Source organism: Colius striatus, chromosome 15, assembly GCF_028858725.1.
Source record: "Colius striatus isolate bColStr4 chromosome 15, bColStr4.1.hap1, whole genome shotgun sequence".
In the NCBI taxonomy this organism is placed as follows: Eukaryota; Metazoa; Chordata; class Aves; order Coliiformes; family Coliidae; genus Colius; species Colius striatus.
Window position 1 is genome coordinate 7,663,310 of NC_084773.1, and position 26,798 is coordinate 7,690,107.

General features: G+C 44.0%; 3 protein-coding genes across 6 annotated transcripts in view; 2 read left to right on the top strand and 1 right to left on the bottom strand.

Moving 5' to 3' along the window:
- USP4 (ubiquitin specific peptidase 4) overlaps nucleotides 1-19,027 on the top strand; it is a 37,811-nt gene extending 18,784 nt beyond the window's left edge. For 3 of the 4 annotated variants that reach the window (XM_062008619.1, XM_062008617.1, XM_062008618.1), the window contains 12 exons: nucleotides 441-665; nucleotides 1,278-1,361; nucleotides 2,095-2,189; nucleotides 10,510-10,701; nucleotides 11,275-11,363; nucleotides 12,642-12,857; nucleotides 12,933-13,003; nucleotides 13,440-13,555; nucleotides 14,409-14,558; nucleotides 15,292-15,395; nucleotides 16,434-16,522; nucleotides 16,646-19,027. In XM_062008619.1, the coding sequence (XP_061864603.1) occupies nucleotides 441-665; nucleotides 1,278-1,361; nucleotides 2,095-2,189; nucleotides 10,510-10,701; nucleotides 11,275-11,363; nucleotides 12,642-12,857; nucleotides 12,933-13,003; nucleotides 13,440-13,555; nucleotides 14,409-14,558; nucleotides 15,292-15,395; nucleotides 16,434-16,522; nucleotides 16,646-16,747 (1,533 nt within the window). In that variant the 3' untranslated portion in view covers nucleotides 16,748-19,027. Of the gene's footprint in view, nucleotides 1-440; nucleotides 666-1,277; nucleotides 1,362-2,094; nucleotides 2,190-7,947; nucleotides 8,067-10,509; nucleotides 10,702-11,274; nucleotides 11,364-12,641; nucleotides 12,858-12,932; nucleotides 13,004-13,439; nucleotides 13,556-14,408; nucleotides 14,559-15,291; nucleotides 15,396-16,433; nucleotides 16,523-16,645 lie in introns of those variants that run through there. The other variant, XM_062008620.1, reaches the window with a different exon arrangement.
- A 192-nt stretch (nucleotides 19,028-19,219) lies between these two features.
- EMC3 (ER membrane protein complex subunit 3) lies at nucleotides 19,220-23,591 on the bottom strand. The gene is made up of 8 exons (XM_062008633.1): nucleotides 23,360-23,591; nucleotides 23,151-23,208; nucleotides 22,339-22,432; nucleotides 21,552-21,656; nucleotides 20,774-20,855; nucleotides 20,543-20,622; nucleotides 19,883-19,965; nucleotides 19,220-19,467 (listed from the first exon to the last, which is right to left on the bottom strand). Exons 1-8 carry the CDS (start codon nucleotides 23,512-23,514, stop codon nucleotides 19,339-19,341), a joined length of 786 nt encoding a protein of 261 aa, XP_061864617.1. The 5' UTR covers nucleotides 23,515-23,591; the 3' UTR covers nucleotides 19,220-19,338.
- A 1,279-nt stretch (nucleotides 23,592-24,870) lies between these two features.
- FANCD2 (FA complementation group D2) overlaps nucleotides 24,871-26,798 on the top strand; it is a 38,172-nt gene continuing 36,244 nt past the window's right edge. The window contains exons 1-3 of the mRNA XM_062008665.1: nucleotides 24,871-24,939; nucleotides 25,725-25,859; nucleotides 26,480-26,547. Coding sequence (XP_061864649.1) covers nucleotides 24,873-24,939; nucleotides 25,725-25,859; nucleotides 26,480-26,547 — 270 coding nt within the window. The 5' untranslated portion in view covers nucleotides 24,871-24,872. The remainder of the gene's footprint in view (nucleotides 24,940-25,724; nucleotides 25,860-26,479; nucleotides 26,548-26,798) is intronic.

Below are 26,798 nucleotides of genomic sequence, written 5' to 3' on the forward strand. Positions count from 1 at the left end.
GTCCTGAAGAGCAGAGTGTTATCCTGTCACTGTCCCCTCAGCTTCATTCATGTTTCTGGCATTGTGTGCATCAAGGAATATCTGACCCAAACTGAAGTAGAATTAAAGAACAATAGAATCATTTCAGCTGGAGGAGACCTTTAAGATCATCGAGTCCAGCCTTTGTCCCAGCCCTGTCAACCACTAGACCATTTCCCATCCACCTGTCTCTGAAACACCTCCAGGGACTATGACTCCAGCACCTGCATTTGACTTGATGCAAAGCCTTGATTTCACAAAAAAATCCCAGTATGTTATGCTGGACACACTGGTGGACACCGTGGTAGACACCTCCTTTCTGTAATATTTACCTGTCACTATCAATTTCCTGTGCTTGCTCTACTGGATAGATGGTGAGAAATGACTTCTAATACATTGGGTTTTTTTTTTCTTTTGTTCAGGAGGTGGCAAAAGAGGCCTGGGAGAATCACAGGTTGAGGAATGATTCTATCATTGTGGATATTTTTCATGGTCTATTCAAATCCACCCTTGTTTGTCCCAAATGTTCCAAAGTTTCTGTAACCTTTGATCCCTTCTGCTACTTAACCCTTCCACTGCCCTTGAGAAGAGATCGTCTCATGGAAGTTACTCTGGTATACGCAGACCCGCAGCGTAGACCTGTTCAGGTGAGGCATATTGGAGAGTCAAACTTCTTTAACTCATCTCAGTGTTTCTCTCAGATTTTGAAGTTGAGACTTTTAAACTAATCTAAAGGACATTGATGACCACTTTTGAGTGAGGTAGGATGAGTTTTTAACATAAAAACTGTGAATTGAACATATGAAATCAAGAGAGTTTGTAAAAGTTCAGTTTGTGAGACTGGGGTCGTGGGTCTCTCTTGAAAAACAAAATTACCTGTTTGCTTTTAAAGCCTACTTGGTTGCAAGGTAGTATTTCCACCCCCCCCACCCCCGCCAAATTGGTCTGTGGATGGGCACATACATACCTGAAGTAGCCTTGTGCTTGCCACACATGTCAAAAAACAAGATCTGGAAGGCCCAGGTAGAGTGTAGTAGTGTAGAGGTAGAGTGTAGTGCTGAGCCTGACCAAAGCAAAAGAACAGCTATTTAAAGGTTTCACGTTCCCTCCAAATCCCTGCTTTGTAAAGGAGAGCTGAGATCCTGAATGTCAGTACTCAACAGTACTATAAATTCAAGGTTTTGTTTCCATTTGCTTGCAATCTGCCTTTCAGGGGTTTGTTTTACCTGGTGTTAGCACAATGTTGTCTTTGTTTCTAGTACCGGGTCGTGGTGCCAATGATGGGGGCCATCTCAGATCTCTGTGACTCACTCTCCAGACTCTCTGGTGTTCCTGCAGAAAATGTAAGAACAAATGCAACACAGTCATTTTGATAAATGTTTGTTGTTCTTGAAGCATTTTGGTAGCGTAGCTTTTTAGGTAGGTGATAAGCTTAACCCTAACAAGTTTGAATGTTGTTCTTTGTAAAATAGAAAAAGGTGCATGAAACAATCTGTGTCTGTTCTGATGGTTCAATTGCAGTAGAGAGGCTTAAGAGAAAGGGCAGAAAGCTAGCCTCCACCCCCAGAACTTCTTATAGTATGGTACTGAGAGATGTTCAATGTTTGTTTTGGGTCTGCCTCTTCTTGGACACCCTTTTAATAGCAAAGGCATCAGGTGAGCTTTTCCGGAGGGAATGATTTTGTAATTGGTGGAGTATTTTCAGGGTGTTAGTGTAGCACTACAGTTTCTTTCAGTTGATTATAGATGCGAGCCGTGCCTGAAATCCTAGCCTGTTGCCACTTTGATGTTGGGATCTGTGCTGTTGTTTCCACCAGGCTAACCTGCAGCTGTTGGAATTGTGTGTCCTCAATACCTCTGTAAAATTACTGTGTTACTTGCTTTGTTTTTCTGATCCATCTTAACAAGTACAACTGATTAGCTGCTGGGTGCTGGTGTCGAAAAGAGCGCTAACAGTGGTTTGCTGGAAACTGTGATAAAGCAAGAATAGGAATTAACTGTTGCTTGAACTTAACTTGCCTAAATTTATGTAAGCTTTTATTATAATCTCTTTGCAAATATCTCTTGCTGTTCTAGATGGTGGTGACAGATGTGTATAATCATCGATTCCACAAAATCTTCCAAATGGATGAAGGTTTAAATCATATCATGCCAAAAGATGACATCTTTGTGTGAGTAAAATGGGAAGATGCCATGATGTCAGGAATGCTGCAAAACACTCACTTTGATTTTGGGATTTAAAACCTGATGTTTTGTTTTGTTTTTCCCTTGGAAAGCCTAAGCCTTGCTTAGACCTTTTGCATGACTTAGAAGTAAAGCAGTACTGCTCTGAGCAGCACATCAGCGTGTGGAGTGTTTAGTAGGTGTTTTCAAAGGCATGGCCCTGGGTAATAGTGAACTTTTTGTTTGGTCTGTGTTCTGCAGTTTGGAATTTTCTACAAGCCTCTTTCAGAGATGATAATCTATGTCTGGATTACAGTCACACTTTCACTGGCATTTTTAGACAAGCTCAAGCTTATATTTTGTATGCTCCATATCGGCCAAAAGCCTTGGAGCTATTGTTAGAATAGCATGAAGTCTAAGCTGTTGTATTCTGCCTCTCTTCACACCCAACATCGTTCTTACAACACCCAGCTGACCATAACTGGTGTTTTTGGTAGACTCTTGACTGGCACTTAAACTATTTGTCTTAACTGTGGTTGTGAGGGATGTCAACGAAGCTGAGCATTTGGGTTGTGCTTGATGTTTCATGTATGTGTGGTAGCTGGGATGTCTGCAGTCATCTGTGAGATCTGGTGAGGAGTGTAAAAGTATCGTTTCTCTACGCTGAAAAGTGAAAAATATTGCACATAAAGTTCAAAGTGGACTTTTAGGCTCACAACCAAACCTGGGGCTTTGTAGGTCACAATCCAGCCTTTCAGCATAAGACCAGTCTTTCTCATGTGAGAATGTTCTAGTGCAAGGAAGCTGCTTCCATGAAATTGTTGTGCAGGTGCTGAGTCTTGCAAATATATATGCACTGGTGCAGTGTGTACTTCTCACTGAGTGGGATGCTGTGACATGCTGCTTAGTTCTGTTCTGTCATGCTGTCTGCTGTGATCTCATTGCTATGTTGTAATTGTTTTTTTCTGAAAGTTCCTGTCATATTGTTGTTTTCAGTTGCAGCTAAAAGTGTGACCAGTTAGGATGCCTAGGAAGGACATTTGGCTTCTGTGAAATCTGTTTTGTGAGAGTATTGTGGTGTTGGATTATTAGTAACTGTCTCCAAAGCTAGCAGAACATTGAGAAAACAAGAATTATGATGTTACAATGGTAATTGCAAGAACACCTCACTTTCCTACAGGTGTAATGTGTATCCCTCCACAGAAAACAACTGTGTCTGAGTTAGCTCTGCTCTGCAGTGGGGAGGAAACATTGGCTGAACTGCAGCTCCATGAGTATTTTCCTTTGCAGTCACCACTTCCTTTTATGTGCAGGCACAACTATAAGTGAAGTGATGCTGTGAGTCATAGTGAGTGAACTGACCTGAGTTAAAAATAACCCTTCAAGGAAGAGGAGAGGTGGCAAGAGGAAGTTTTGCTAATCCTATTTTTCCATGTAAATACTATAAGACCTTTTCAGTGCTGTGGGGCAAGAGCACACAGCCAAGTATGAGGGAAAGAATTAGGAGAAAGCTGCTCATTGGAGCTCTCTTTAATGGGTGATGCTGCCAAGAAAAAGATATGCAAAGTAATATTCCAACCTATGGCTAAAACCCAGCATTCTCTTATTAAAAGAAAGCCTTGTCTCAGAAATGCCACAGAGAAACATAGTTTCTCTGAAACAAGAACGAGCAAAACTTTCAATAAAAGTCAAATGCATAATTACTTTTATTGTGGACAATCTGCTTACCTTGTCTAGTTATAAAAAGTTTACTCTTACATGTTCTAAGATTAATTAAATAATTCAAGAAATGGTGGTAGCAGTGTGAAGATTCTTAAATTCCACTGTTTCCATCTATTTAAGTATCATCTCTGTGGAAACGGGTGTGAAAGGACGTGGTAACAGTGCATCAGTTTTGTTAAGATTGGTACAAGAGGGGAGTGATCAGGGTGGATCTTCAACTCTGGATTTCTGAATTGCAGAGTGGAGCGACTCTTCAGGGATTTATACCCCTTTGGTATTACTTGTAGAGCCTGAGCAGGCTGTGAGAGTGTTGTGGCACTGGCAGAGACTTCGAAAATTGAGACTGAAAAGACTCGGTTAGATTTAAGACTGGCTGTGGCAGGGATTTGGGCTCTTGCATACTGACAACATTGAGGATATGCTGAAGGATTTCTTTGTTACTCTGTGTATTAGAGTTTGGTGGGGTTTGTTTTGTTACTCCATATGTTACATGTTTCTAGTATCTTTCTAAGAAACCATGATTTCCTGCCAGGGAAAACTGAAGAACATGTTTTTAATTTTTCTTTGTATTTAGCCCATGGTCTGAGATCTCTGCGCATTGAAACTCGTCAGTAAATTGAAACTGTCTTGTTTAAGTTTTATCAGGCTTTCCGAATCCTGTTTTCTGAATAATTTTCTGAATCTTAAAAGTTTTAAGAACATGAGAATTATCTGAGTTGCTTTTGGAGGGATAATGTTGTCTGTTAGGACTTGGTACATCATTCCAAAAAAGGTGCACAACTTCCAAAGTAATGTGCATATATTTGTCCTGCTGGCTTCAAAACTTTTTTCCCATTAGAGAGTGTGCTTGTAGCCATGGAAGTGCATCTCTGCTTTCTGCTGCTTGCAGAAAGAATTATTTTATCCCTGCTAGAGAGGATTCCTGCACAGAAACCTACCCTGGCCCTTTTAACTGTCATACTGGCCCTTGTACGTTTTCCTTCAGTGCTGGCATTTCTCTTGGGTTGCCTGCTGGCTCTTTCTGATGAGACAAACACTGTTGTGACTTGCACTTACCACTGCTGCCCACTTTGGGACTGGACTTGGGCACTCTTCCCCAAAACCAGAGCAGGTGCAGCCCTGTTTACTCCTATGTTCTCTGGTTAACTTGTTTTTTCTAGCCTAACTGGTTTAGTGTTCCTAAAATGACCTGCTTTTCATGGTTTTGGCATGAAAACACAATTTATGCTTGTCCTAAGTGCTGGATGAGGAGCACTCAGCATGCATTCCATCACTATAGCTGGATTGATGTAACTGTGGAACTAGATGATAACCTGGGTCAGGATACAGGGCAGTGTGAAAAAATCACTGTTCCCTTGTCCAGCCTGGAGACCTGTGCTGGTGTATGTGTGGAAGTGGCTCAAGACTGAGTCCATGGACAGATTAACCAGAAACTTCTCAAGTGTTCTGCAAGCTGTTACTTACCTGGCATAAGTTACCATCAGTAGCATATAAGATCAGGGCTTGCTGTCTCTCTTGAGGACATTGTGTGATGCATGGGTGGAGGGCCGGGCAACCTGGTGGTTGCATGGCCAGTTTGCTGCCTGTAGGTTCAGGAGTTTCTGATATCCCAGCGACTTAACCTTCTTTCTTAGATTACAGGCAAATATCTCACTGTATATTAAATGGTGGAATAAAAAAGAATTAAAAAAATGTCTTAAGTCTTTCAGAATCTTCCACCTCTAACGAGCAACTTTGCTTCCACTTGAAACTAAAAATATGTAGTTTGAATAATATATAGTTGAGAAATATTTTATTTCCCCAAAGTCAATGAAGAAGACTTGAGTGCCCACTGAAAAGCTTTTTTTTGTTGGTTTGGTTTTAAATTAAAGCCAATTCCTTAGAGAGGTGACGGGAAAATGTTTTCTCATTACGACTGGAAGGCTGGCTCTGGATGCCTGCATCAGAATGTCCAGCTTAGAGAAGATCCCACTGGTGGTGGGCTGTTGGGGTGTGTCACTAGTGACACTGTGTAACCTATCCCTCTTCTGTTTCTGAAAGAAAACCATCTTTGTGTTAACTCATAGAATGAAGGAGAACAGCTGCCTTTTGTTAGAAAGTATAACTGTGTCATATTTTACAGTGACAGTATTTTCACCCAACATTCACAGTTGTTGTTGAACCTACAACAGATTCAATAAATGATGCTAACCCATCAGAAGTTCGGTTGCACTACATTTGTACTGGATATTACCACAAAATTAACTTCTAAGAAGACCTTTCAAAGTGTTGATCTGACAAGGTAGCAGTCAATTTATAAGCAAGGAAGAAATCCTCTGGAAGCTTCTTACCTACTGTGTTTTGAAAACTTAATGATTTGTTTTAATCACGTAATTGCCTTGTGTAATAAAACTAAAACATACCAGCTTGTTCTAGGAGAACAGGAGTTACAGGAAAGCTGAGTTTAACAGCAGCACTTATACTACAAGTAGGGAAATGGTATCACTTCAGGATATCGTACTCACAGTGCAGCAAAGCTAAGCGTGGTATGTTAGCCATCAGATGGGAAAAACAAACCGGAGAGGGATGTCTGGTAACCATGGTTCCTTTTGCAGAGTGTGTGCTTAGATACTAAATATTAAACTAATGTTTAAAGCTGACATGCAATGTGCAATCTGGAATACAACTGAGGACCATTAGTTAGTTGTTTGTATTTAAAGAGATGTTTTGTGGAACCAGAACATCTTTTGTATTTAAATTGGTGTGATATTCACTGTCTCACGTACCAGAACTCTTTCCAATTTCATGTTTTATTGATCCTGTCCTTTTTATATATTGATAATCTGTTCTTATTTTCAAGCAATGTCCACTAGCAAGACTTTTCTGTTGGCAAACTGTAATGTCTACTTCTCTGTTTTAAGTAGTTGAAGTTAGACTCAAAGAAGTAAGCAATTCAAAATAGAGTTAAGTCAGTGCTGCATATTCAGAAATAAGTTTCTTGCATGTACGTTCCCAAAGCTTCTATTTTAAATTTGCAAACTACCCAGTGTGTCCTATTGACTTTTGAGATGTTTCCCTGAAGGATTTTGCTGCCTAGACTTTGAATTTGGATGTGATTTTTGGCAGATTTTTTGGCATAAGCCAAGGTTATGTTAGTAATCATCTGTAGCTGTTTGTTAAACAGGGATATGAGGAAAGACATGTTCAGCTTTGATTTTTGCAGGGCACTTTGGAAATCTTACGGCATGTACTGTGAATTTTCATGTCCCACTAAAGTGATGGGAAGTGCTGAATCTGTGTCAAGGGTGGTGAGAACTGGACTCCGTTTGGTATTTATGCTGAATAAACAGTCATTTGAAAAAATGGAAAACTGCCCTGGATGGCTGAGATACACTTGCTGTTCAGCTTCTCAGTTTCTGGCTTACTGACTTTTGTAGTGTGTTACCTTCCTTATTGTGCTCTGTGGTAGTAAAACATCAAAAAGAAGACATGTGAGTTTTATGGGGGTTTTTTTTTGATATTTAAGTGACTTTGAGTAGCTTGGATACATCCCAAAATGAGCCTGTCTCTTTTTTATACAAAGAGCCAAAATGATACACTTTCTTCTCCAGGTCACTCTAAAGGGGAGGAGAATTCTCTACACCTGTTCTTTCATGAGACTTTGCACTCATCTGTCTCATCGTGATGGGCTTAGAAATGTTGTGTAGTCCTGATACAAGATGTGTTTGTATTTAGCATCAGAGGCAAGATGCTTGCAGAAATCGAGGGGTTTGATATAAGACCTGAAGCAAGATCAGTGGCACATGTAGGGGCAGTGCAGCCAAAGAACAGTGGGATTAGCCCCCTTGTCACAGCGTTGTAAATGTTTCTGTCAAGGCATGTTGTTGTCAGGAAAGGACAGGGAGGTCTGTGGCAAATGATCAGAGAGTCACTTATGTAAAGGTGGTCTGCAAATCAATTTGAGGACGTTAGTTCGGTGTTTGTGCTGAATGCTCTCATTCTCCAGGCTAAGCAGAGAACAGCATCCAGCACATAACCGAAACGCTTACTATTTCTTTTTCTTAGGTTCTGTGAAGTTCTGCCCCACTAGGACCTCCGGCTCCCGCTCCAATGTAACACCCACACATGTACCATGCTGGTGATATCACATCACCCAGGGATCCTGCTGGAGCTTGGAGCCGGCCTACAAGGGGTCAGGTAAGTACCACTTGAAAACAAACCCCACAGCCCATTCCAAGGGTATCATTCTCAGTGTTTCTTCTTGGTTCTTAAGGCCTAAGGAGAAAAAGGTTTGATGGATGAACTAGATACCCCTGTTCTCTTAGCCTGGCTTATGGGGCATATAGTATGTGTTGTTTACGTTAATATAAAGTTTCACAAATTGATTTGCAGGTCACCTTTAACTTACAAAAGTGTTTGTATTTGAAAAACATACATGTAGTTTGCCATACATACCATATTTTCTGCCTTATCTTGCAACATGCTGTGTGTTATGTTCAGATGAGTTCATGGTCTTGAAAAGCCATGACTGGCTGCAGAAATGTCAGGTTTGTTAAGGTGATAGAGGCTGCAACAATCGTTGAATTGAGTCAGGTTGGCAAAACAGCTTGTCCAGTAGTTTCATATGAAATGGCTGAGATGTGTGAGATCTTGTAGCAGACTGATCGAGGAAGTTTGTTCTCACTTGCTGAAACTGGTGTTTTCTTGTTGGAAGTTAGGGGTTGTGTCCTTTCCAAAATGAGCTTGTATTTTTTTTTTTAAAGCTTTGTAAAAAGTCTTGCTGATTGATCATTTTAAATCTTACTTCTCTGTAAGACTGGCCAAATCCTGTCACCACCTTCTACAGGCAAGCTACCTGTTGTCTGAAAAAGTTATATTTGCAGTTTATCTCCTTGGTTACTTGTTTGTCTATGTTCTAGTATTATGAAAAGAAAGGGAGCAGATCAGGAGTATTTCCACTTCCTAGAAGAGATCAGAATATGTGTAACATTTTTACCCAGGCTTTTTCCAGTCCTCTGTTCATTTTTACTGTCAACTTTGGAGCCTGTTGTCATTTCACAGCACCATCTCTGGATTGGTGTGCAGTAGTAATTCTGTTTGTACAGATCTGTTTGTCAGCTTCTACAGTGGTATTTTTTTCTACACTTCTCTGTTCTCTTACAAGATATACTTCTTGGTTATTGCTATAGACTGATTTCTGAGCCATGTAGTGTTATCCATCTGAAATTAATACCATAATCCCAGTACCTGGGAGACGGCCTTTCAATAACTTATGACGTATATGTTAGCCTGGTGTTCAGCTCAGAGTACTTTTTGCTTTCAGTGCCCTTTAGTGTATCTCTGCCTTGTCTTTCCATAACTTTTCCTGCTTAACTTTAGTTTGCAAGGGAACAAAAGTTACCTACTCCACTGCCTCCTTTCTGAATTATAACCACAGACCTGAGGCCTTCATAATGCTGATGAAGACTGGTCAAATCCTACTCTATTTGCTTAGTAATTTCCATACACTTTCCAACATTACCATGAATTAAAAAGGCAACCACAGAGTATCCAGGAGTTTGGTAGCAGTTGAGCTAGTGGACTTCTAAAGCCATGTCACGTAGTCTGGTGTAGCATCATCCTTGTTCTAATATTTCCCTGTAAGTTGTAAGATGTAGAATTACTGGACAATACACGAGATCAACTCCATTCCATAAACCATAAAGTATTTTCTCTTAGGTGATATTTTTTCAGAAGGACTGATGCTCAAGAGAATCAGAAAAGGACAGATCCTGATTCTGATAAATCTGCCTCTAATTGTTACTAGTGTATAAAGTTGTTCTGAGATGGAGTGGGTGGAGGGCACTTGAGTAACCAATGTGTATATTTCGGTGAAGTGTGCAAGATGCTATTTTGCAGAGTGTTCGGGGGTACAGCAGGCTGGCTGGCTGTGATGGATAACACCTGTGTGTGGGTAATACTCCCCTCCTTCTGTCCCCTCTGTTCCGTCGCACAGGCAGGGCTTCATTCGATTGTGTGAGAGTGGAGGATAAATGAGGGTTGCATTAATTGCTACTCACAGAGCACAGTTTAAGTGGTGTGAGAAGCATTGACAAGAGTGCCAAGGGATATGTGCGTGTCATGTACTGATCCATTTTAGAGTCGGTATAGGCTGCTGAGTGATGTGAGCTCAGGCCATTAACTGTATGAGAGGCTGAGAGAATGTAAGACTGAAGGTACCAAGAGGGGAGGTACGCTGGGGAGAAAGAACTCCAGAGGGAACAAACGTTGTCTGAGGGATTTCAAACTGCATTTAGTGTTTTTCATTGATGCCGTGATCTGGGTGAAGCAACGTGTAGTTGTCAGGATAAAGTCTTGAGACGTGAGTGGCAGTAGGGATGTGAATTAGGAATAAAGCCAGAGGGAAGGTGGTGGTTGAGTCAGTGGTAGGTCTGTGTCCTGTGCCATTGTAAGCTGTGGGAAGGGTTCAGGAAACGGCTCTGTAGCCTGAAAACAGAACACAGCCTTTTTCTGTCCTTCTCAGGAGTACCTGGTGGAGAGACTTGTTGCACTGCGTTCTTATTGATTCTACCTGCTGTGCTTCTTGGCAGTGGAAATAACCCCTGGAAATACCTGTCTTTCAAACAGATACGAAGTTTGCAAGCCCAGTGAGGATGGCTCCGAATACGTTACGCTCTCTGTTTACTTTCGGGAAAAGACAATGAGGCAATCCAGCAGTACTTCAGCGACCATACTCTTTGGTCAGCCACTATTAATATCTGTGCCGAAGCACAAGCTGACTGTGGATCACTTGTACAGTGTCGTTTTGGAGCAAATCAGGTAAGTCATGTCTGTACCTTTGAATCCTATGCAAAGTTCTAGTGGTCACTTATTCAGTTCCCCTGTCCCAGGATTACTGCATTCTTGTTAAAGGGAAGAATTTTCCTTGATTTGTGTGTGGCATAAAACCTAGGATTTGCATTGCATTAGTGTCTGGAGGTCCCAGGGGCATCTCAAGGGGCATCTGGTTTTTTTGGGGCTCTGTAAAAGCAGACTGTAGGATAATGCTGATTGTCGTCACAAGAGAAGCTGTCTGCTTGTTGCAAAAGGGGTCAGGGGCAGAACTCAGGCCATGTTTTCAAGGCTCTCAGATGGGGTCACATGACTTAGTTTTGCCTTTTCCATCTACTGCCGGTAAAACTTAGAACAAGCGGCATGAACAGAGACTTACTGAGTTGTTGTTGTTTGACTCCAGAAATTCTGAGAGCTCTTGGCCTGCAAATGGTGCTGTACAGGATGGGTTGTGGTTTGCTGAGGGAGATGGACAGCAGTATGAGGTGCTGGAGAGGGGTGCTGCTGTTGTGATGTACAACTTCGGTTTGACTGTGTGATAAACCTATTCCCTCTTTGTAGCCGCTACGTGAAGCTCCCTTTGGCAGAGGAATACTCTACACCCTGCCCAGACAAAGGAACCTGCAATGGCTCCAGTGGGGTGGTTGAAGGTAAATTCCTTTCAAAACTGGCTATAAGCTTTTCAGCACTTAAAGCTTTTTCTTAGCATGTGTTTTATGCTCTGTGTATGTGGTTTAGATTTTAACAGATGATTTTTTTTCACAACAATTAAACCACAGTATTCTGCATGATACAGTTGGAATTGTTCACAGAATCACAGAATGGTGGAGGTTGGAAGGGACCTCTAGAGCTCATCCAGCCCAACCCCCTGATAAAGCAGGTTCCCCTTGATCAGGGGGCACAGGAACATGCCCAGGCAGGTTTGGAAACCTCCACACCCTTCCTGGGCAGTCTGGGCCAGGGCTCCCTCACCTGAACAGCAAAGTTGTTTCTTCTCATGTTCAAGGGGAACTTCTTGTGTTCCAGCTTGTACCTGTTGTCCCTTGTCCTGCCACTGGGCACTACAGAAAAAAGACTGGCCCAATACTCCTGACACCCATCCTTTAGGTATTTATAAGCATTGATAAAGTCCCCTTTCAATCTTAATGTGGACTATTTTCCTTCCAAGGGAAATCAGATGTATGTAAGCAGGAGGAGAACAAGGTGTGGAGTGCATTCATCGTGACCAATGTTAAAGAAGTTCTTGCTTCCCTATTAGGTGTTGAGGTGCCTCTGTCCAAGGCAACTGCTTTCATGACATGCCTTTTGGTGGTGAAAACTGACCTGTTGGGTCACAAAGACCAAGTTCTGGAGAAATAAAGTGGAAATAGTGTTTACTATTTGTGGACCTAGAATCACAAGGTCTCATTCCTAGGTTAGGTGCCTACAAGGAAGCTTTTAACATGAGTGGCAAATGCATATTTGCTTTTCTTTGAAATGATTCACTTGTGCAGCTGTGAGAGTAATAACTGGAAAAAACTAAGTGGGAAACTTTAAATGAGGAAAAGAATCTGCCCTCCTTTTCCAAAGAATGGAAGTAACTTTCCTGAGGCTTAATTATTTTTGTAAAGACACTGAACTGCAACCTTGCTGATTCTCTCTTGGAATGTTTATTAGAGTGTGCTATCAGCAAATGTGATTTTAACACTCTCCATTATGTCTGATACCAGGATGTTAAACTGAGCACATTACCTGTCAACTGCTGAAGGAAAAAGGACAACCTCAGATGTAGTGGTTAGCAAGCACAGATTTCTTTTTCTGCATATCTTTGACTCTGAAATTAATGAAGGGTGTCATAACAAGCTCAGGCAGACAGCTATCCATGGGAAGTGTCAGTCGAAACTTTCACTGAAGCTCCTTAATACTGTGCTTGTTTTAAATTTTGTCAGGTGACGTTGAAGAGATGGAGCACCAGGATGGTGGACAGGAAGCCAGGGAGAAGGTGGCAGAAGTTGATCCCTGCCACTCTGAGGGCTGTATGCAGATTGAGTCAGCAAGAGACCTGCAGCCCTGCAAGAAGCAGCACTTCACTTTTAGCCTCGTGAATTCCTCCGGGACCTCTGAGATAAACTCCATTGTAGAAGGAAAAATCTTAAAACTGAATGGTAATTATTGTCTTACTGTCTGTTTTTCTTCCTTCTCTTTACACCTTTCTAATAAATGTTTCTTCTTTCTTGTAGCTTTTTCTGCAGTTGCTATTGACTGGGATTCTGATACACGGAGACTACTTTATGATGAGCAGGAAGCCCAGGTTGTCCTACCCTCTTATCATAAATAATCTGTTAACTTGCACAGTACTTAAAAGATTACAGTAAAGGGTGAAATGTAGATGTGACTCCCTTCATAAAAATTAGTCACCAGCATGATATATGTTTACTCAGAGTCTTTCAGTAATGAGTTCTATAGATCTGCACTTGCTGATGTATTTCCAGAGTGTTCTGCAAAGCAGATGGCTTAATTTCAAAGCTAAGTGATCTAATTCATAGATATAGTTCAGTTCTAATTAACAAAACAAGCCCCAGAACTCAAAAGAAATATGAAACCAAATTATAGAGCCTACAGAAAGCTCAATATTCTTTCAGTGAGAGTTCTGCTGGAGAGTTCTACCTTGGGACAGAAATAGGCAGCATGATGAAGGGGATTAAAGATTACATGGAATTGACTAAAGCTTGAATCTTTTTCACTAGGCATTTGAAAAACATGGAAGTATGTTACAAGCACAGAAGAAGAAAGCTGTGGTAGCCCTCAGAGACTGCATAGAGCTCTTCACTACTATGGAAACACTGGGTGAACATGACCCATGGTAAGAGCCTCTGTCTGTCGTCCTGTTCATTGTACAATGTTGTAACTGAGTTCACAACATTTGTCATGGGATTCTGGTCATTTCCTGGGTCTATCCTTCTGTGAGAAGTCTGTCAGTTCTCTATCAAGTGCTTGACTCAGTAGACTGCAGATGTGGGTTAATAAAAGTGTGTTTCCTGCCTTTTATTAAAAAATACCCAAACCTAAGGTGGCAGTGGGGGTGTAACTTCCAAAATGAGGCTATTTCTAATTCTGCACCATACATCTATCTTCCAGATAGTGTCACAGAAAACAATTGTGGCAATAAAGAGTGAAAGCATGTGACAACCTTAGGGTTTAATCCTGTATTATTTCTAGCTTGAACCAGTCCTGACTCGATCCTAACTCTACCAAAAATCCCTAGTTCTGAGGGGCTACGTACAGCAGATCCTGGGTGACCAGAATGTGTGTGCAGAAGAACTCTAGAGGTTGTTTGTTAGCTGTATGAGAAAATAACTGCATTGTTTACTGTTCCAATTACATGCTGTAGATGTGTTTTCAACTGTTATTTGTTTGAGTGCATCAGGAGATGGTTAAAGGTCCCCTTCTTTGTCTTTTTTTTTTCTAATTTACAAAAGAAAAGTGAATCTTTGAACAATATTCAGTTAAAGCACTTGCCATAGGACATTTTACCTATAAAGTGAAAGCAAGTTGTGGTTTGGAAACCTCTGAGGAATTGTGTTTACTGCATGTCCATAGCCAAAATGCCTCTAAGGCAGGGACTGTGCTGTGCTATTGGGGCATCTTTTAATGTAAGGCCAGAAGCTTTTATTTAACATAGTCATTCATTTCCTTGTTTGCTGCTTCTTGCTCAGGTACTGCCCTAACTGTAAGAAACATCAACAAGCCACAAAGAAGTTTGACTTGTGGTCTTTACCCAGGATTTTGGTAGTGCATTTAAAACGCTTCTCATACAGCAGATACTGGAGGGATAAGCTTGACACCGTTGTGGAATTCCCTATCAGGTAGGATTCTTCCCTCAAGCTAGGAAAAGCTTGAAGAAGGTAGTCAAGAGAAATCTGCTACTTTTGATGTTAGTGTTGGGTGGGCTTATTGTTAAAGGTATAACTGGAACAGCTCTGTGTTCTAGGTTTGAACTGCAAGACAGCAGGCACAAGTGGAATTGGTTGGGTTTTTTTGTGTGATGTTGGGCTTTTTGTTTGTTCATCTGAACCTCATTTGGTTCTACAGGTCTCAAAAGAACTCTGGTTACTAGAAGATACTGTTTCTCCTTAAATTAGGTTAAAACTATGTGATTCTGCTGAACAAGAGAACTTATAGGGAGAATTTAGCAAATGTGTTGGGCAGGGCTACACTTGTGCAATCCTCAGTACTACAAGATGAAAGCCTGCCTCTTTCCTCTGCTTCTGCTTGTCAACATCCTGCTGCGGGATGAAGTGTATTCCTTTACTACTTGTCTCTCACTTTTCATGCCTACACAGAGACACTTTGAAATATTTTTTATTCAACATTTCCATCTGAGTCTTTTGGCAGCATTTGGTGTTTTTTGCCAGGACCTGCCCTGTGTGGGAGTAGCAAGATGTCTGGTCTTAACACTAATAACATCTGGCCATTGAGCAGTAGAGTTCAGCACTTTTCCACCAGTGCTGCCTGCCTGCAGAGCTTCACTGGTGTCATGCATCACTTTCTAAAATATGCTGGTTACTGATGCACTGATACTTTTGGATTTCCTTTCAGGGGTTTAAACATGTCCGAGTTTGTCTGCGACCCAAGAGCAAGCTCATATGTGTATGACCTCATTGCAGTTTCCAATCACTATGGAGCCATGGGAGTGGGCCACTGTGAGTAACTACTTCTGTGTCCTTTGTGCACAAGGAAATTACAGGCAGAGGGCTCATGGGAGGGTTCTGTGCTTTGGAGACCTGCAGCAGTCCAAAACCTACCTGCGTTCTGTATGCAGGTGAATATCCTCTTGCAAGGTAATGTCCTTCCAGTTAGATCTTGCAGAGCAGATAGCCAGTTTGTGTAGTTGCAGCTGCCTGAGGTCTGACTCGGTGCCTGTGGGATCTTGGATAGTAGTTGTTGGATTGTGTGATGGTGTACCTCAATTTGAATGAAGTCAAGATCTTTCAGTGTTGAATATGAAATTGTAGAAAGGAGCTTTGTACTGTAGAGGCTGGAGAGGTCTTCAATGTAAGCTGTCAGTTCACCTCCAAGACTCAGCTGCTTGCCCTGCAGCACACCAGAGAGCAGCTGCTGGTCTGGTGTGGGTGCAGCATCCCAGCTGCAGAGCAGAGATGGCCAGCAGTCAAGCCAGCCAAGCAGGAGCTTGGTGGGTTCCTTCAGTGGTGATGAGACAAGGTCTGATGAGCAGCAGTCACCGATAGACCAGGAAGACAGAGCAGAGGGCATACCTTGTCATGAAGCTGCGTCTGATGCCTTCCTGCATTTCTTATCCTGAGTTCTGTTTGCTGCAGTAGCAGTCCTTTCATTTTCCTTTATTCAAGTCTTTTTCTTAAAAGAACCAGACACATGTAGCTCTTGGGACCTCCTGGCTACACAGCAGGCACTAGCTTGCAGTAGAGTGTCTCCACCCTTGCACCTATTGCTCACACAGTAGGGAGCATTTTTTCCCCAAAGTTTCTTTCCCCCATGTCTCAGCTAGCAAGGGTAAATCTGGAATGTGGAACATGCTTCTAGACTAACCAGCCAAGCTAGTGTGTTTTGGAACACATGTCTGTTGGTGCAGTGGATTTGGGGTGGTTAATTTCAGAGTTGGCTTCTGTTTGAGTTTGGAGTGTTGGTGGCACAGCTCATGTGCCGTCAGCTGCCCGTCCTCCCCACGGGCAGTTCTGAGCTGCGCTTTCCTCTCCTGGCAGATACTGCCTACGCAAAGAACAAAGTGAATGACAAGTGGTACTACTTTGATGACAGCAGCGTCTCCGTGGCTTCAGAAGACCAAATAGTGGTGAGTGTTTGACCTGAGGCTACTCAGAGCTTGTGCTGAGAGTGTGATTCCCTGCTTTGGGTATTAACATCTCCATCCAAGCTGTGTGGATGGTTTCAGATGGTTTTCTTCTTTGTTTGGTAGACAAAAGCTGCCTATGTGCTGTTTTATCAGCGCCGAAACAGTGAGGAACATACTGCCCCATCTCGTCCCCAAGAAGAGTGTGACGGCATGGATACCAACTAGACAGCACCTCCAGCACTCATGTTAGTGGGCACTCTCTCAAAGCCATGCCTGAGGCATCTGAAAATTTTTCTTCCTTCTATAGGAGTCAAGCAGAAAATCTAGCGCTGAAAGATTCAGTGCTGGGGGTTGCAGAATAGCACTGGAGAGCCAGGAATAGGTGCTGACACTATTTAGAGGCCAAAAATAATATATATTGGAGCTTCAATAAAGTTCTTTTTAAAATCTGGCTGAGCTGTGTGGCTAGAGGCTGGGCTGGGCTGTGGGGCTGAGGGTTGTAGCTGAGGTCTGGAGTACAGCCTGAGCTGGAGGCCAGGTCACAGCTGAGCCTTGCAGGAGCCCATGAAGGAACGTGGTGGGTACGATTCTGTGAATCGATGTCGGGGCTTCCTGCTGGCTCTCTGGTATTGCTTTTGGGCCCTACCTGTGTCAGGGAGGCTTGCTGCTGCACCCTTTCTGGAAGCTCAGCTCAGATATGTCTACATCTGGCTTGTCTGTTGCAGTCTCTGCCATTGTACTTTGGTCCCCTTGCTAAGCAGCAGATGCTTGTCTTGTGTCCTCTCACTGATGCATTTGAGGCTTTTCTGGGCAGGTTTGACTCAGCCTTTTTCATGTGAGCAGTGAACCTGTAATATAGGAAACCTGACCAGAATCAAATCATACCTGCCTATGGTATGGCACACGTGCAGGCTGATGTGCACAGTGATGCAGGATGCAGCTGCTGTGGCTCCCATTCTTCTGCAGAGAAAATATCATCCATAAGGTTGGCCATTTCTTGTCTTCTCCATCCATCTCGTGCACTCCTCACTTCCAGGCTGCTCTGTAAGCACTTTTCTGCCTCCACCCTTTTTCCTATGGCCTGTGCAATGGCAGCATTTTTATCTTTGTTTGCTCATTTATGTAACTCCTCGTAGCTTTTTCTCCAGCAAAGCTCAGCATTGTGTCCTCAGAGTTGTCACCTGTAAGGCTGACAGCCCAATTGTGTGAGTTTTCAGCCTTTTCTCTTGCAACCTTTAGACTTGTTTTTTGGACTGTTCTTTCAGCCTTTCTCCTCCTTTGAGTGATGCTCTTGAAGATGCCCACCCCATCATGTTCTGTGAGGCTGCAGGTGTGACAGTCCTGTCTGAGGTCTCTCTGCTTGAGCTGTTCAGTAATTGTGCTCCATCCTTTGATGCAACTGGCAAATGCTCCCTCTGCCTTTACTGTCTTGTGTTACTTGTAGGACTCAAGTCTAGCTCTCTCCTTGAGTGAGGACTCCTGTAAGTGCTAGATCAGGTCACTCCTCAGTGGAGAACTGTTTTTACATGTGAAAAATGGGAAAAATCTAGAGCCTTAGTCTGTGTTTTAGGGACAGATCTAGATCAAGGTGGTGAACCAAACAAGAGGGTTGTTTTTTTTTTCTGGGAGCCAAGAATGTTGCAAGAAGACTAAGACAGGCTCCAGCCCTGCTTTTTTCCCCTCCTCTGAAACACATGCTTGCAGCCACTCTGTCCTCTGTGCACAGCACTGTGGCTTCACTGCTGACCTTCTCCCATGGTCAGTTTAACAGTGCTCGGCCATTAACTGTTACTGCAGCTCTGGGGGCCAAACCCCACAGGAAATGGCTGTGTGCCTGTCCCTGCACTGCTGCTGTGCTGCAGCCCAGCACAAGCCCAGGGGCCAGCATGAGGAGGGCTGGCTGTAGCTACACTCTACTGCTGTGATCCTCCTCTGCAGAGTTTTGCTTTGAAAACATTGACATTTGAATTTTGAGATCAGAATTGCTTAATTGCTTCTGCTGTTAAACTTTTGGGGTGTTTGGGGCTTTTACAACTCTTAATGTTGTATTACTGGTTTTCCTTCCTTGTTCCTGAGGGGAGCATCCAAAAAGCAATTCCCAAGCTGTAGCACTGCACTGAATTACTCTGATCAGCATTTTCTTTTGTTCATTTTACCCTGAATGAAAATCATGTGGGCATTCCCAAACGGGGGAAGAGAGGAAAGGGAGAGGAGTAAAAAGACCTTTTGAAAAGATAAATATCCTTTGTTCTCTTCCTCACCTCCCTACCTGTGCTGATGCTCAGAAACGCATCAGTGGGGCTAAATCTCCGATGCTGAGATGCTGAACAGACTGTTGTAATGCAGAAAAAGTGGCCCAGCTCTTGCTTTCTCTGCGTCTGAGCTGATGGGCTTCAGCTGCTGTGTGTGTGCTGTAATAGCAGACTTGTTTTTTAGACTAGCACTTTGTAAGTGGCTGGCTCTATTGTACAAAGAGGAAAATTAAATGAGTGGTTTGCACTGAAACTGCGTTGTGTTATACTTTCAGCTTTCATTATGTGACCTGAGGCTGCTGGTTGTGAGGATGTCTGGTGCTCCAGGAGCTCTTTTCAGCTCCTGGAAGAGAAACAGAACTCCAGCTAGAAATCCACACAGAGGGCCCTGCCCTCAAATACAACATGTAGTCCTGGGACTCAAATCAAAGTTAGGTAACTGCAGTTCTGAACATGGTTGTTTTCTTTTATTCTTGGCTTTGCTAAAATACATCATAGAGTTTTAGGCAACACATTTATTTTCAAATTACTTCTAGAAGAAGAGGCAAGAGCACATTCTCAAATTCAGAAGATCGAGGTCTGAAGTTCCTCCTTAAACATGCCTTCAAAATGGAGATCTTTTGCCATGAGCTCTTCTTCTACATCTTCCAAGGCCCACTGATGATCAGTCAGTTCTAAAGCTTCCCACTCCGTCTGCATTGGTAATAGAGGTAAAGAAAGCAAAGCAACACCATATTAAAGTAGTCAGAGAACAGAAAGCAGTGCTTAAATACTGCACCAAAACCCACCTTTTATTAAAAACTTGGCACTCCTGTCATCTCTCTGACATCATTGGTTTATGTTTACTTGGGTATGAGAGAGTTGGTCAAAGCAGATGGCACATGAATGCAGCTTTTTATCAGTAAAGTCTAACTTATCAGGTTTACTTCAGGGTATTGGGGCTCTGGCAGACCCAGGGCAAGTTCCATAACCCTTAAGCAGGTGTCAGCTCTAATTTTAGGACCAGGAATCCAGAGCAAGTTGCCTTACTTGACAGAGGGAGAGGCTGAGTTACATATAGCCTACGATGCTGGAAGTTCACAGCAAACAGGAATGCAGGTGGGAATACCTTAAATGCCTTGTTTGTGTCTGCTGGCATGGCCATGGCTGCCCCTGTCATTTGTTCTTGCATCACTCGTGACTGATCTGCAGCTAGAAGAGAAAGGAGAGGTGAATTTTGTTTGTGACATTGAAACAGCATTTCTTGGATCACAGTGCCACCAGGCTGGTTTCTGGCTATAAAGTTGCAAACACCCAGAATATAATACTAATGTGCCAGAAAGAGTTCTGACAAGACATCCTGTTCCCACCCCGTGCATCTCAGCTAAATTTACATAAAATTGAGGGAAAGAGTCTTCTACATTCTCAGTACCCCAAGAAACTGCATCTGTCCTGCCCCTGGCTAGCAGGAACAAATTGTTGCAGCTTTCCTTAAGGCTGATACTTGCTAGAAATAAAAAAAGCCTGAGAGCAAAATTCTGCACAGCAATTTGAGGGGAAGGAAAGGCTGAGGTAATTTCTGTGGGAGTTTACAAGCAGTTAGCTAAGGGCTGCAGCAGCTGTGGCTACTTGCTGCAGCTGATGTCAAACCTGAGAATAACACCACAGAAGTGAGAGAGACTTTCAAGAGCTTTCTGGACAGAAATGTAGAAATCTATCCCCAGCCTCCCTCAAAAGTCATCCTATGGAAGGGGATGCCAGCTCTTTCACAGAAATGACAGTGTCTTACCATTATCTTGGCCCAGGATAAGAGTATAAATGCTTCTGAGTCCAAACACATTCAAGAAGTACCAGGAAGCAGAGCTCACCCTGGTAAATGAGAACAAGCAGGGTTGATTTCAGTTCAGAGCTGCCTTGTGATCTCATTTCAGAAGCACCCAGAGCCCATGCAAGGGTTATTAACACAGTGAGAATTTTCTAGACAACTATTTGACCTTGCTTGCTGAGGACACAGACTTACCAGGACGCATCTAAAGTGAGCAGCTCAATTCCCTGCTGCAACATGGGTTTAAAACGCAGCGTCAGAGGAAACGGAACCTTTGCTGCAAGATAAGAAAAACAAAAAAGGCCCAGTTTCACCAAGTGACACAACAGAATTGCAAAGCAAATAGCTAAGGAGTAGAGAGTTCTTTTATTAAATCTAATGTAGGCTGGGTGCAATGCAGACAGTAACAACTCAACATGTACTTTTGAAAAAGCCGTAGTTCTGTATTTTAATATGAAGAGATTTTTTTGAAGCTTAGTCAGCTGCCCAGCCCAGCACAGCTCTTGTTTTCCTGACTGGGAAAGGGAGTGGCTTTTGTTAAGGAAACATTATCCCATAATAAGAAAAAACCAGAACTGTGAATTTAAGGAAGGATGTGTGATGTGTACACCCTGTATTACGCAGTAACCAGCTCCCTGGGCATGTTCAAAGGAAAATCCGCAGCATCAACTTGAAGCTTGGGCAGTTTTAATGAACTTAAATGCTGGTCATCCACTACAGTTGTCCCCAAATACATAAGCTATTGTTTTGTAACGGTGGCCAACCCTCAGAAGACAATTTTCCCTCCTTTGCTATGGGGAAAGCAAATCACTGCAGTTCATGGAGCGAAGAGCAGTGGTGCCACAAGCCAAACACACTACTTCCCACAGACTGCTTTCAATCAGAGAAGCAAACCTCTGAGGCAGCTCAGCCCCTTGAGGTCATTCTCAGAAGCATGGCCAGAGCCATGGGCTGGGTCATTCCAGGCACTTACTGGTGACAAATCCTGAGAACGTCATGTTGATCCAACCACCAATGAGAATCATGGGCAGAACGTTGGTTACGTTCCCCTTCATCATGTCTGTCAACATGGTAGGATCTGCAAGTCATAGATTCAATGTAAAGTAGCAGTGTGCCCCAATAAAAGGAAGCAAGACATCACTTCACCAATGTCAGCTATTTTAATTAAGAAACGAGGAGAGATTACAGTCCTGTCCCACATCTGTTACTTTCCACTCTTGTACAATGCTTTGCAAAGTGAGATCAGCAGCCAGTGTGGCAGTGGCTGCTGCCAGAAATCCTGTATCTGACTCCAGTTGCTTTGTATGTGCTTGACCCCATCCCTTGCTCCAAATCACTGAACTTGCTTGACCCCTCTGCGAGCTGATTTAGCTAGAAAAGGGAAAATAAACTACCCAGATGATTTGCTGCTGAGGTCTCTGGCCACATTAGTAAGTTAAATCTGTTTAGAGAAGGTCCTGCAGGAGATGGTACAAAAAGACTGACAAAAGGACACGAGGGCGGGACTTCCCATTTCTGGCAATACTGAGGTGGTTGTGGTCTTGAGAGGCACTGCAGGCAGCTAGAGGTAAGCAAAATGAAGTGACCTAACATGTTGCTACCAAAGAGAGGGATCTCACTCTCCTCTCCTCCCCAATTCCCAGCCACAAGGTCTCCCCCTCCCTCACATGCACTGAGCTCTTTGCAAAGCTGCTTCACCTTCCTACCTTGGCAGCAAATGAGTTTTTCTTCCCTGCTATGTTTATGGTACCTTAACTTACCTGTCATTGGTGAAGGAGGCACTACCTTTCTTTTTGTTTTCTTAAAAAATCCATCCTCTGGGTTATTAAAAAAGTATTTCCGGGACAGGAAGGACTGAAAACAAACAGAGCCCATGCCAACACCACATGAAATGCAAGGACAGAAGCTCACACATGCAGACATGAGCTCTTTCATAACACATTTTTCTTTCTTGGAGAGGTATTTCACTACTTGGCAAGCTCTAAAGCTCCTCACTTTTCGCTTTCCCTGGATGCAGAGTACCAGCTCTCTGGCTTCCTAAAATTCTTAAAATGGTTCTAAGGATTCTCTGAAGAAAATTCCACATGAATTAAAGAGCTTTTAGTGCTCTGGGCACAGTTCTGTCTGACTCAGTACCGACAACAGGACATCGAACTTTTTCCTTCCCCCCAGCTGCCTTCTGGATTTTACAATACACATATTTGGCAGCAACTGAGCAATAAAAGTGACTGATTTTTAGAATGGCAAACATTACAGCTGACATTGTACGTCTATCTCGTTATCACAAGCTTTTATTAAATCTCTGTGTATTTGTTGGCAGATTGAACGCAACAGTTCAGATGCAGACATCATTTTAGGATGCACTTAAAACACTAAGCAGTGGAGGCTGACATTTATCCAGGGAAAAGACACGGATGGTGGACCTGTGTCCTGCTCCCTCAGCCCGTGCTGCTGATGCTGGTACCTGAGTGCAACCCCAGTCCTGCCACTCTACCCGCACAACTTCCCGCTGGGTGCTTCTTTCCGAATCACCCTCTCCGTAACGCACGAAGCCCCTCACGCGGCCCCGTACCTGTTTTGGAATGTATTTGCCATTCTCCCGAAGGACTCTGCTCCGAATGAGGACTTGGCTGGAAAAGAGACACGGCGCGTTAGCGGGAACGGGCCTGCCGCCTCCCTCCCCGGCCCGCGGGCGGCAGCCGGGCCGGGGGACCCCCGAGAGGCAGCCGTGGGGCGGCGGGGGGCGGCCCGGGCCGAAGCGGGCCCGGCGGCGGCCCTGACCTGTCGGACACCTGCTCCTGCGTCAGCCTCTTGTCGCTCTGGAGGAGGATGGAGACGTAGTGCCGGATCATGCCCACGAAGAAGGTGATGAAGACGATGGGCAGCACCACCCAGAGCCGGATGTTGGAATCCAGCAGCAGCTCGGGCTCGCTCATGGTGGCGGCGGCGACAGCGGCCCGGGCCCCGGCTCCGGCTCCGGCCGCCCCTGGGCCGCGCCGGCTCCGCTTCCGCTTCCGGACCGGCCCTGCCGCCGCCGGAACGGCGTCACCGCGCTCCAGTGGCGGGAAGCTCGAGCGCGAGCTCCGCCCGGCCCAGCTGAGGCGGCGCCTCAGGCAGCGGCTCCGTGTGTGCTTCGCGGGCCCTGGGCGCGGGTGAGCGGGCTGCGAGCATCCCCCGCCTCAGGCAGCGGCTCCGTGTGTGCCTCGCGGGCCCTGGGCGCGGGTGAGCGGGCTGCGAGCATCCCCCGCCTCAGGCAGCGGCTCCGTGTGTGCCTCGCGGGCCCTGGGCGCGGGTGAGCGGGCTGCGAGCATCCCCCGCCTCAGGCAGCGGCTCCGTGTGTGCCTCGCGGGCCCTGGGCGCGGGTGAGCGGGCTGCGAGCTCCCCCCATCTCAGGCAGCGGCTCCGTGTGTGCTTCGCGGGCCTTGGGCGCGGGTGAGCGGGCTGCGAGCATCCCCCGCCTCAGGCAGCGGCTCCGTGTGTCCCTGACGACAGCCGGCGCGGGTAAGCGGGCTCCCCCCGCCTTGGGAGCAGCTGTACTACAGAGAGCAGCGTCTTCGGCCGATCTGGAGCTGCCGAGGGCTCCTCATGCTCTGGGGAACTGTTCTGCTTCCAGTCAGATATTTGACGTAGCGCAGTTTAATAACTTCGAGCAAAGACTTGAAACTGAACGTGAGGCGACCGGGGCTCTTTGAAAAGGAATTTTAAAGTTGCAAACGTGAGCTGAGAGTTACTTATTTTTAAAGAAATCTCTCTCTCTCTCTCTCTCTATATATATATATATATATATTATTTATCTATCTTTTTAATCACCCACCAAAAGATGATGATCCCGATGGAGGTTTGTGCTGACAGAGCCTTTCTTGCAGTGATGAATGGGAATGGGTCTGGGCTCACGAATGCTGTGTTGCTGATCCGTCATAGCTTTGCCTGGGCATGGGGAGAGTGTCATGAGCTTAGGTCAGTGGATGCCATCCCAGACATCTTAGTTACTCAGTTTAACTTGCCATTTAGTTAGCCTGGCAGCTAAACCTTGTTTTCTGAGGAACTGAGTTTTAGGGAAGGTGATGTGTTATGGTATTCAAACATAACAAGCTTTAAAATCTCCAGCTGTACAGTAGAAAGCTGTGATATGATGCTGTTTAAGCCAATAATCTGCTTTTCTTTGAGCAGTTTCAATTTCTGGACTGTTTCCCCTGTCTACCCACTAAGATATTCTAGATTCGCTTAACAAAATCTGAAAGTCAAGTCTCCTTTACTCACTTGTCTTTTTCCTTTGTTTTTGTAGACAGCAACCATGGTTTCAAAAAGGAAATTGACAAAAAGTGATGCATTTGGAGAGAGCTGCAAGACAGACTTGCCAAGTAGGTGCTCTGGTATAATCTTACAGGGAACGGGGAGACCCCATGGCAGAAGCAGCAGCTCCCAGACAGGGGGAAAGCCAAACTGTCAGTTTTGATGGTGCTAAACGTTAATAACACTGTTGATCTTTAAACACTCTTAAAAACCACAATAAAACAGCACCTCTAAAAGCACTGCCATGTCTTCTTTGAGTCCTTCTGTTCCCATACCTTTGATCAGTGTTTGTTATCACTGCCTTCAGAGTCTGCAGACTAATCACATTTGATCAAAAGTTGATATCTATACATCAAAGGGAAATAACCTCTCTAAATACCTGGAGGGAAGACAGATAGTGATTTTTTTGCTTTAGCACACAGGTGGATACCTAAGAGGTAGGTTTAGTGGGGGAACCTGTATTAAATTTAGTGCTTTTCAGGACAGAGGGAAGTATGTGCTCTATCTTTCCTTGTAATCTCTTAGTGGGTATGTCTCCCACAAGAGTAAGCTGCTGGAGGTGTGTCTTAGCTGACTTTGGTTATGGATCACTCAAGGGGGTGAATAAGAAGTGTTCCTTTCTGGTGTCATGCTGCAGGGATAACTGCTTTGTAGGATCTGTGCCTTTGCAGCTGAGCTGGCTGGTGACTGCTGTCAAACAGCAGTACACTTTGTTGCTCTGATCCTATAAGGGCATTCCCATGTTCCTCTCATTTCTTACTAGAAGGTTGATTGTGAATTAGTTGTTTATATGCAGGATCCTTGCTAGTTTCATTGCAGAGTGTGTTTGATGCAGTGTGTCTTGTTTCCTCAGAAACAAAGAAGTCACGGATTTCTGATACGGAAAATGCCTTTGCCCATGAGGGAGTGGAGAATGAGGGAGTCTTTGAAGAGCTCCTTAGAACATCAGGAGTTATATTGAAAGCTGGGGAGGGACAGAATGAAATAGGTATGCATTCAATACTTACTCTCTCTGCTAGTGTCTGGAAAGCTGTGAAGCTGACTGGTGCAAAGTAAAGTCACACTTCACTTGTACAGCAAAAGTGCTTGAGCCAGCTTGTTGCAAAGTTCAAGCGAGCCTTCATCTGGCCTCCTAATTTTTATATACCCCGTGAATTGCACAGTTCCTGCTGAATTCAGTGCATCACCTAAACTCATTATACCACCTTTTTGGGGGGGTACATGCTAAGTTGAAAGACTTCTGGAAGATAGGTATAGGTATATATCTAAAGATAGGAGGTATATGGAATAAGATTAGACTGCATCTATGACTACAGGGTTGAGTTACAGAGGCAGGGGCTCTGAAACCACAAAATGAATGTGTTATGTTGCCTTTTAGCTCAGACAGGGCCCCGAGGAATTTATGTATTATACCTTTTTAATGCTATTAGCTACTCTCAGCCCAGGCTGACAAAAGTAAAAGTGGTGATACCAGTCAGGCTTTTGCTAAGTGGACTCCTCAATAGACCAAGGGCACAGTATTGGTGGAGGGACTTGAAGGCTTATACTTAGTGTAGTTGTTACAACGGTAAATGGATAAAATATTTACTTTTCAAACTTTCTCCTTAGCTGTAGATCAAATGACTTTCCAGAAGAAGCTCTGCTTGGCCCTGGAGAAGCACCCTACTTACCCAGGCGTGAGTACTGGTCTGTGCTTTGGCAGGAGCCACCTTTAAAACTTTGCTGTATAGCAAAAGACACAAATGCAGCCTGGCCCTGCTAGTCTCATACAAAAGTGTGCAAAATGGCTTATCTTGGACTTCTGTGATCCAAATTGTCTAGTACTCTCAATGTTGCTGTCTCAGCGTTTGATCCTGTTGTCCTGCTGTATCTGTCTCTTCTCAGCATGTGCCTCTCTCAAACCAGCCTTGATGTTCATGCTCCAAGT